Source organism: Nematolebias whitei, chromosome 22, assembly GCF_014905685.2.
Source record: "Nematolebias whitei isolate Nwh7 chromosome 22, NemWhi1, whole genome shotgun sequence".
NCBI lineage: Eukaryota > Metazoa > Chordata > Actinopteri > Cyprinodontiformes > Rivulidae > Nematolebias > Nematolebias whitei.
Genome location: NC_056519.1, coordinates 25,040,513 through 25,051,475, shown reverse-complemented (window position 1 = coordinate 25,051,475; position 10,963 = coordinate 25,040,513). Strand labels below are relative to the sequence as shown.

General features: G+C 41.6%; 1 protein-coding gene across 1 annotated transcript in view; it reads right to left on the bottom strand.

Moving 5' to 3' along the window:
* nav3 (neuron navigator 3) overlaps positions 1-10,963 on the bottom strand; it is a 334,495-nt gene that overhangs the window by 116,340 nt on the left and 207,192 nt on the right. The window contains exon 7 of the mRNA XM_037696241.1: positions 6,382-6,497. Within this exon, the coding sequence (XP_037552169.1) occupies positions 6,382-6,497 (116 nt within the window). The remainder of the gene's footprint in view (positions 1-6,381; positions 6,498-10,963) is intronic.

Here is a 10,963-nt window from a genome sequence, read left to right as displayed (position 1 = left end):
ATATATGTATATATATATATATATTTATGTATACTATATAGATATAGTATATATATAATATATACATATATATATATATATATATATATATATATATGTATATATGTATATATGTACATATGTATATGTGTATATTTTATACTATAAAGTACAAATAAAATAAAATGCATTGCACATAAAACTGAACTTGTACTTTGGTTGTTGCCAATCGTTGGTTGATGAACTAATGATCACACAATTTGAGTCTATCACACAACGTGACGTTCTGCTAAATTAGCAGTAAAGTATAATGTTTAACACACCGAACACATTTCAGTAAACTGAATGAGTAAATCATTCACATTTAGTGACAGCAAACATTTTACTTCTGTCTTCTAGTTTAACGTGTGAGTGTGTTTTTAAACTAAATGAAAGACGTGTGCACTTTATCCTGTTCTTGAAAATGTCCTTTAAACAATATCTTAAAATGCTGACAGCACATTCTGAGAAGGATGCTTCATCCTCAGGAGTATTAAGAAAAGAACCAGCTTGAAGAAAACATTTCCTGCTCTGACATTCTCAAGTCTGCGTCTTTAAACCTGAACTTTGAACGAACACAGACCGTTTCAAGTTTCCAATTCCTAATGTTGCTATAATCCGTTAATGCTGGTTAAATTATTAGCACATTAGGTTATAGCATGTTAATTTACATGGTGTGAGTGGTAACTTACGTGGCTTAGTGTGCAGCACCTGCTCCAAGTCGCCCAGCATGGTGAGGATCACCTCCTTATCCAGCTGAGCGGTTCCTTCACGAGGACCTCCCTCTGAAACCTCCTCCTCTGCCCAATAACCTCCATCTTTCTCCTTATCTCCCCTCTTTCCACCTCCTTTTCCTGCTGCCGTTTCATTACTTGAGCATCCTCTGCCTTCTTCCTCTGCTCCTGACCCCTCCCTGGACTTCCGTCGTGGCTCAGACCTCTGGTGGCCGCTGTATGACGCCCGCTGCGGCCTCCCACCTGCTGCCGTGCATCGCCAAGGGACCGGGATGAGGGAATGCTCCGACTGCGAAAGGACCTTAGTCAGGGAAAGTGACAGAGATTGGGCTCTGATGCTACGAACACCTCCGCTCCTTGAGATTGCCTCCTTCCTGGGGCTCCCCTGAAGACTGCCCCCCGCCCGGTGTGCAGAGGAAGAAGTCAACGCCGAATTTGGAGGATGGGAAAAACGAGACGGTGGGTCGCCAAGGTTGAAGGAGAAGACCCGCTGCTCACCTTCACTGTACAGGGTCAAGTTGGTGAGTGATCGCTGCTTGACCCGCAGGTTCAGGTTGTCAGAGAGAGGCTGGGGAGGTCGCCTAGCAGGGCTGCCTCCCTGATACATGGAGAACTCTGCCCCTCGCTTCATCGCCTCCTGACTTTTCCTCCTCCTTGCAGAGCTCACCTGTTTACCACCGGCTGCTCAGGAACAGATAAAATACATGTGAATCCACCAGCTCACATCCTGGTTGCATCGCCACGATGAAAGCAGATGAGTGAGGGTCGAACCCGAGCACAGAGGAGACGAAGAGATGGGCTCCCCAGTCCCACGTCTCCCGACTGAGGTCCAGGTTTCAGTAAGCAGGAGGAGAAGCAGGCTCAGGGGAAACAGAGGAGAGAAAACCACCTTCAGGGGCATGCAGGTAAAATCCAGATCCATTCCTAAAACAGGACATACTCATGGTCAGACTGTCAGCCAGACCAGATCACTTCTCCGTCCACTCCGTCCACTGTCCGCATGCCGTCTCTGTCCGTCTTCTATCTCCTGCTTCACCACAGTCAGGGGCGTGGATGAACGAGCCGCTCCATCTCCCGTGCCTCCTCCTTACTCGCCCTGCGCTCACACTCTTTATCTTTTCCCCTTTCAAATGTTTGTATTCACTCAAACCTATCTTCCCACACCTTCTGTCTCTTCTTTAATTACCAGCTCACTGCCACACTTCTGCTGCCTCCCCTCTGACACTCCGATGCTTCCTCCCTCCTAACAGCAAAGGATGGATGGCTGAAGCCAGCGAGTGGGCTCATGTCGCTCTCCCTCTGCCTGTAGATTCCAGCATGCAGCTTTCTCTCCAATGCTTCTGCTCAGCCCCGCTCTGTTTATCACCTCCTTCTTTCTCCTAATCCCTCTCATTTTCTTCCTCCGTTCACTTCTTACCCTTATCGTTTCTCCCTCGCGTTATCCTCCAGCCTCTCCCTGACAGTGTGACAGTGAGTTGTGTGGACAGTGCACCTGTAAGCTCACAGCCGTGGCTGCACCACTCTGCCCGCCTCACTTAATTAAATGCTGCCTTCAGGAGCTAAAACTGCGAGCCCTGCAGCTTATCATGGATCAACAATGAGACCACAGAACCGGCATATTCTCATCAATCAATGCAAACATTATTAGCCTATTAGTCACACCTGCCTTCCACGCATTTGCTTAAGCTGGTTACAGAAAGAAAGAAAAAACACTGGAAGCAGTCTTCTTGGAAATCAAAATCAAGTGTTGAGATTGTGAACAACTTACAAAGTATTTAAGGGGCTATGATTACTTCTATTTGACAGTGAACTTTTCATTTCTGTCGCAATTTTCAATTTGCAGCGTTGGAAAAAAACAAACAACAAAAAAAGCATCACAACATGAGGCTCGATTGGGAATATTGTAGTGCGCTTTGACTTTTAGCTGTAGTATCATCAGCATACACAAAATCTAAAAGTACTGATAAATATTTCCACATATCCAACAATGGGACTTTGGCTAAACAAGCAAGATAACCAGTTCTCTTTGGAGTTCTTTGGCTTAGACACTGGTCCCAGATGGTATGACTTTGTGTCTGAACTACCTTGATAGCCTTTTCTACTTTTACACTACTCACCACATATCCTGATGCATACACAATAAGACTGAGATGGGGTAGAGGTAGGGTAGCTGACTTGGGACCCAAAAGTTCCAGGTTCAATCCCCAGCCATTCACACATGCCATGGTGTCTCTGAGCAAGACACCTAATCCCTAATTGCTCCCCGGGTGCTTACATAGCTGCTCACTTCTCCACCTGGGTGTATCCCAGGTGCGATGGATTAAATGCAGAGAACCAGTTTCGCCATTGTATGGGAACATACAATGATGACACCACATAGCACTTTATTATAATAATCCAGGTAGAAAAATCCAGGTAGAAAAATCTAGCAAAATTAAGCCAGGTCGTCTGGATGGACTTAAAAAGAAAAAATGTTGAAATGTTTCATCTTTTATCAAAAATATTTCTTAAGTCTGAGGAGCTGCAATAAACTCAGTCTTCTAATAGTTCCTTCTCATGGGAACATACAATGATGCCAACACATAGCACATCATCATCATCATTATTATTATTATTATATGGTAAGAACCAGATGGTGTACCGATAGCATATTGTGCCCCATAACACCCCGATACTTAGGGCCAGTACCACTTTCATGCTTGGTGATTTCCTCTTCCACCTGGTACATATACAAAGACAAAAAATAAGAAATATCCATGGTTCAGAGATATTTAAAAAAAAATCACCAGTGACGTTAAAACAAAAGACTGTTCGCTATGTTCTTTATAAAGCAAATGTGTTTCCAAAATAATTTAAGTACTTACTCGTTAACTACTGGGTATCAGTATTCAGTATCAGCAAGTATCCAAACGGAAGTACTTGCACTTGTACTCCGTATGGAAAAAAAAACTAGTATTGGGACACCCCTACATTGTGTTTTGTAAAAAAATATTTTTTACAAATTGTAATTTGGGGCAGTAGTTGCACTGATACTGTTCAAGTGTTCTAGTTTAAATATTTTAATGCAGATATCTAATAGATCACCCTAAACAGGTTTCATTTCTTATCTCCAGCTTGAATGACTACGGTATATAAGGGAAGAGTGGTTGTGCAGCTTTGATGTTTGAAAATTGACACCACTGACTTTGGTTTCACCTATGAATGCAAAATAAGTAGGCATGTAATGTGGTATCTGTGGTATGCCTACTCTTGAATTTCCCTCAGATCCTTATTTCTGCTTCTGTAAAGGGGGAAGGACAAGGATGTGAAATGATTCTGAAATGTGTGACTACAAAAAGCAAAATGTGTGTAATGGACCCCAAACAAAGAGAACGGTCAGCACTGTTATCTAATTTTATCCCCAAAATGATTTGCTTGAGAAAAGCCATGACCAAAGCAAAATGTCTGGAATGTTGCTTCCCACTTGACATCCCCAAACCTGTAATCAGGTTTGGGGATTTGTGCACTTGTTTGTGCAAACTGTGTGTTGCAGACTTCTTCAGGCTTTGAAATCGACACTTTAGTTTCCACTTATTCTGGTTTGTTTATCATCCACACTAACATGTTTTCTCTTTTACAAGAAGGCAGTTACTGGTTTCAGATTAATCAGACTGCCATCTAGGATGCCTGGGGGAGCAAATGGGGGCTTAAGGAACTTGCCCAAGGGCCCAGAGTAGAGCAAATGAGGGTGAAGACATATTTGGGTGATTCATCTTTTCTACCCACACTTTGATGTTATGTCAGTAGGAGGATTTGAACCAGCAACATTCCGTTCGCAAGTTCGCTTCTCTAACCTCATTTCTAGTCTTAGCATTAGTGTAGTTACCCATCCATTATCTTTACCCGCTTATTCCATTTTGGGTCACGGGGGTCGCTGGTGCCCATGTCCAGCAATCACTGTGCGAGGGGCGGGGTACACCCTGGACGGGTCGCAAGTCCATCACAGGGACACATAGAGACAAACGAGACAAACGACCATTCACTCTCTCACTCACACCTAGGGACAATTTAGAGTTACCAATCAGTCTAACATGCATGTTTTTGGTCTGTGGGAGGAAACCGGAGTACCCGGAGAAAACCCACGCATGCACGGAGAGAACATGCAAACTCCACCCAGAAAGGCCCCTGGACCGGGGTTTGAACCAGGGACCTGCTCGCTGAGAGGCAGCAGCTCTACCGGTTGTGCCACCGTGCTGCCTAGTGTAGTTACCAATGGTAAAATTAGCATAATTAAACTTTGTATGGGTAAAATTATCACTCATCTGAACAAGTTTATCATCTTCATATTTGACTATAAAAATAGCGCAAAGTATGTGGAAATAGTTTGGATGCCAAAAACGTATGAAAAATAAATAAATAAATAAAAATTGTGTGAATGTTTTTGCTTGAAGTACCCATCTTTACATTTTTACATTTTTTGTGAAAGATACAATCATTTACCATACAAAAAATAAATCACCTTTTCAAAAGTAATTTCTCAGGCCCTGTTCACACGAAAACAATTTCTGGTGAAAATGGAAGAGTTTCGTTGCGTTTGTTCTGTTCATTTACACGAAAACAGCAAATGTTTTCTCTGACAATGGCACAATTTGACGACAGGTTCCAGAGTGAAATGGTTCAAAAACATCCGGGTGTCCTGTTGTTGTGTAAACCAAAAAAATTGATTTTTTTTTCTGTCAGAGAATCCCTGGCTCATACGATCAGTATGACGCAAAACATAACGGCTTCCTACAATCCACAGAAGAAGAAACTATCGACAATGATGGCTACCAGAGTATTGTTTGTGCTTCTGACTCTTATACAACTAACTACGGCTCTCCAACACAGTGCTCATTTTCTACCTCTTTACTCAAATCATCGAACATTGACGCAGCTCATACAGCTCCACACTGTTATTTAATGGATGTATGCAAAAAAGAAACATGGCTAGGAGGCACTACTGGATGCCAAAGAACATAGCACCAACTAGTGGTGTGGTGAAGGTATTACATCTTTTCCACGTCTACCATTGCTGTGTAAACAGAATGTAATTAGAATGTGTTCATGCTTAAGACCCCCACCCAATTACTCAAACTTTATATACCCAGTGCCTAGGCATGATAAATGATAACCCCAATCCTGCTGCCAATGTGTAATGGTGAGGGCTGGTGATCCAGTGCTGACCTTTAGGTTTGTAAGCCCAACGCTCTCTGTGTCAGCTGTCACTACTGACCTTTTGCCTTTCCCCCCAATAAAGCACAAAAAGGTTTTTACCAAAGGATACACACACATAAACACAGACCAAATGCCTGAAAACCTTCACACTATCATACAGTACAGAGCAGCATCCTCTTTCATGAATATTATTAAGAATAGCTAACTCAAGCATTTATCCAATCTTTTTTCCTCATAAAAGGTTTTCCAACATTTCTTCACACTTCAAGAACAGAACTGCAGCAGCTTTAAGGTCAATTTTAAATACATATAGATGTGGACCAGCAGACCAAGGGTAAATTCTTAATATAACCAATATTAATGCACTCATCCATGCGCCCACACACAGGAAGTCGATCAGCACAGAGCCTACAGTGAGTGTGTGGACCTGCCATACCTGAAATCTCCTCCAGGCACTGTTTGGCTGTCTTGCTGTAGACTAGCTCTCCTTTGGTGGGACTGAGGCAGGGGTCAGCTGGGGCCACCATGGTGCAGTCATTTTCTGAGAATGTCCTGCAGGTACAAAAAGAAAAAAGAAAAGTTACAAGGATCAGTGGGAAAGTAGTGGGTTGCAAATGCATTCATCACTGTTGGTTTTATCTCTGTTTTGTGGACTTACAACGTGAAATTGAAAGGGTTTTCAGTTTGATTTTAAGTAATGGACCAACAATTACCTTCAGAAGCCATGAAGTTGACATTCTATGTCAACTAATCTATCCATACACCCAGTTGGATAGCTACCAGACTTACCAGCAAGCCAGAGATAATCCTGATAGAGCTGATCAGCAAAGGTAAGAGGGTCTGTCAATAGGAAACTAGAAGCACTACAGAGCTAGGATGCTAGCACAGAAGAGTGGTGACAAAAAGCCATTGCTTATTGATAAAAATTGGGCAAACTCTTTAGAATTTACCAAAAGGTATATTGGAGACTTCTTGCTGTGGTCAGAAAAAGTTTTATTGTAACATTTTGACCATCAAGGACAACACCATGTCTAGTGGAAACCCAACACTTCACAACACGGTGAGAACACCATCACCACTCAGCCACAGGGGCGGCTGTGGCTGAGTGGTTAGAGCAGTCATCCTCCAATGCAAGAGTTTGGGGTTCAATTCCACCAGCAGTCACATGCCAAAGTGCCCCTGGGCAACACACTGAACCCCTCATTGCATCCGATGTGTGTCCCATCGGTGTACAAATGTGATAAAGCTCTGATTAATCTCTTTAGAATGATTTGTTCAATTAGCTTTGTAGAGATCTAGTAGAGTGCTGTATGAACGTGTAAATGAGGACACAGATAGCGTTGTAAAGCACTTTGAGTATCTTGATAAGATAGAAAGGCGTTATATGAGTACAGTACATTTACCATCAGTGAAGCATAGTGGTGGTACCTTCGTGTTTGAGGATGTTTATCATCTGTAACTAGAAAACTGGTCAGAAATGAACGTCAGATAAATGGCGCAAAATGTAGAATACCTTTTGAAAGAAACTAGCTTGAGTCTTCTAGAGATCTGAGACTTTGATAGACTTGCGATATGACTAGGGTGTACCCTACTTCTTGCACAGTAACTGTTGGACATGGGCGCTAGTGACTCCTGCAAGGTTGAAGCAGGTAAAAATAATGAATGATTGGATGAATGTTCACCTTCTAGCAGGACAATGAACACAGTGCTGAAGTAACACTCCAGTGGTTTAAGGCGACAATGTTAAATGTCCTGAAATGGTCCAGTGTCAATCCAACTGAGAACCTCTGGTCTGATTTAAACATTGTTGCACACAAGCAGCACCCAACTTTATAGAGGTGGAGCAGTTTTGTGATTAGGACCTGGCAGAAAATTTCAGTGACTAGATGTATCAGTCTCATGAAAACATACCTGAAGAGACTTCCTGCTGTTACTGCTGCAATGACTTGACTTTGGGGTCTTGAATATAACTTAAAAAAATTATGTGGTATTTGGTTCTAATAAGGACTATTTTAACCTCCTAAGACCCAAACTCTTGCATATGTGGATGCCAGGTCCTAAGAGGTTAAATTAGTTTGGGAAATTTTTTTGTTTTGTTGTTATGGTTATTTATATTTTTATAGTATTATTTTACTGGAAAGCATATACTATGTGACTTTTTTTGTAAAAAAGAAATAAAAAAACAAGGACAGTCAAACACGCTTCATCTATCTTACCCACACATGCACACTTAGAAGCACAAGAACACACATGATCATTCACGTACAAACAGATGACAAGAAAAAAAAAAACATGCTGCAATAGTTGATTTAGTGGACACAATGGCAAATTTGCAAGCCCTCATTTAAACACACACACACCAGGCATCACTGTCACCACCTGCAGAACTGCAGATAAGAACTGACTTCCAGTTGTGACCGTGACTTCAGCTCACGTGAAAAGGTTTTTCTTTTCCTTCTGCAAGCTTCCTTTATCTCAGGCAGAGATATTTACTGCTGCAGCAGCATAGAACAATATGGATCCCAACAAAGACACTTGACCTTTGGGGTAAAAGCTGCAGCTGCATTATCAACCAAAAACTGAATTTGCCCCCTTGCAAATCAAAGGTTTGCTGTTTGTGTCACTTTTTTTTTTAAGCCAACAGTAATTTTCATCAAGCTCTTCCTTACATTAATCTATAGAGATGCTAAAAGAAGAAAACTGTTGCAACCAATGATTGACAGACACGTAACAAACAAGTCCTGCAAAACAAATGTGTTTGTTTCTTATCCACCACTGTGGTATTTTTTTTTTTTACCATTTCTGATTTCAGTACTAGTTTGCTCATCTTGCTTGGTGTAAAGAAAAGACTAAATTCAGTGCTGCATTTGACGTGTAGCAAAAATGACTCTAGTCTAAGCTTGACTCAAAGAACAACTTAAAACCCAACAAGCCAAAGATGCTTTATCAGACAAAACATAAGAGTAAAGGAGAACAGCAAGAACCCTCACACTGAATGAAGGCTGGCAGCTTTTCTGCTGAGGTCTGTTGGTGATCACAAACATTTATACAATTGGAAAGACAGTAATAACTAATGGAGCAGAGCAATGTGGGTCTGCAGTGTGCCTTATATGAAAAAACCTAACCCTAAGGTTCACTGGGCTGCAAGTGACAGAGACTAGTTGGTGACTCAAAATTGCGAGAAAATAAAGCAAATTAAAAATAGTATTTTAACTGCAGTCTGTCGCACTAAATTCTAAGTGCTTGCAACCAAATGACCAGCGATCCTTAAGGGTGGATTGCTGAGTAATTTATTTTTAGTTATTTTTTGAACATCACAGCCAACTTTTGTTGCAAAGGTTGCAAAACTGTATTCTGGTCCTCGTACGCTATTTTGTTTCCCAACTCTTCCCACTTTATACCCACCTTGAACAGGTTTACACCAGCTTTGCCAGCCACCCATGTGCCTATGATTCACTCTACTAGTGTGCAATTAGGAAATGAAGATAGGCAGATTTTAATTGGTTTGTTGAGACTTCTCCCGTCTAGGTCACGTGACTTCACTGTGGCAGTTAAGGGCCCTGCATACTCCATCCGATATGCCGAAATCAGCTCTTACTGTCGCAATTGCGTAACGAAAATTGCGTCATTTTGTTTGCAGAGCGGCTTTGCCTGCCCCTTCTCAACACAAGGCAATTGGCCGAACCTTTTCTCACAGGCAGAAGCGCCACATACGATTGTTCAGAAGTTTTTGGGCGTGTTTGTCAATGTGGAAATGCGCTCGGACATTCAGCTGTATGACTCTTCAAACACACTAAATTAGTCAAATGGTCAAAAACTTGTGGCTGGAGATGGTGCAGACATCCTGTTTGGAGGAGTCTGTCTGCTGAAAAGTGTGGAGCTATCTTCTTGATAGATTTGTGGCCAAACAGTGGATGCAGGGACAGAGTGGAGACTCTGGCGGGGAACCCCCCACGGTGATGTATACTGCAGTGGGAGGGGTTTCCCAAGTGCTCTATGCTTGTGTCTCACGGACTATGAAAGGTGTGTGCAAAACTGAATGTCCCATAACCACGTGACCATGAGTCGACAATTCTGCTTCGGGATAGAATATGCCGGGCCCTTAAGAAGATGTTGAGTTCTGTCAGTGTTTTCAATGAGGAAAATTTTGTATTTGTTCGCAAATTACGTCGCAATGTTAACTCGAAATGCCTATGAAAGTTATGGCACACATTGCGGTGCCAAGCCAGTCGCATTGATATAAAATGTGTGTGGGTTCACATTGCAGTTTGGACTTCATTAAAGTTGATAGAATAGAAAGACCCTTTTCAGGTGGATAATTATAGGTGGCTGCCTTTCTAGGCAGTCTCCAATTACTTCTGCCACCTCCTTTTTTCCAAGTGATGAATAACTGTTTCAATAAAGTCTGAAATGCATTAAATTTAAATTTTAGGCATCTTACGCATGATAGAAATTATGGAAACAATTCCAGCTTCTGAGATAATACATCTGCCTTGGCCCTTCTTGGATGTGGAAATGGCCTACAATAAATGTCAATGTCAACTGTAATATCTGAGACGTCAAAGGTCAGTCAACATCTGTCGAATCACGTTGCTAATGATTTCTGGCCAGTGCTGTCCTGCCTGTTGGGGTAGCAGCTTAACGTTGACGGACACCAACAGACTAAATAAGATTATCAGGAAAGGAATGTTGGTTATGTTGTGGATGAGGAACTGGACTCTGATAGTGGCATTGGAGAGAAGGACAACTCGTTTTTACCCTCTATGAGAGAAACTGATCAGCTGAAGAAGCTCCTTTAGCAACAGGCTGCAGAATTGAGAATGTAACAGAAGCTATTATGTATATGGGAATATTCTCGTATATTATGTAATTATTATACATTACATTATATAATGTATAATGTATTATGCAATACATTTATAATATAATAAATTATTGTATCTGGTTCTTGTTATCTTAATTTTATCTTGTTTAATTTTATCCTATTATTAATCTATTTTTAACGACCTTGACTCGGC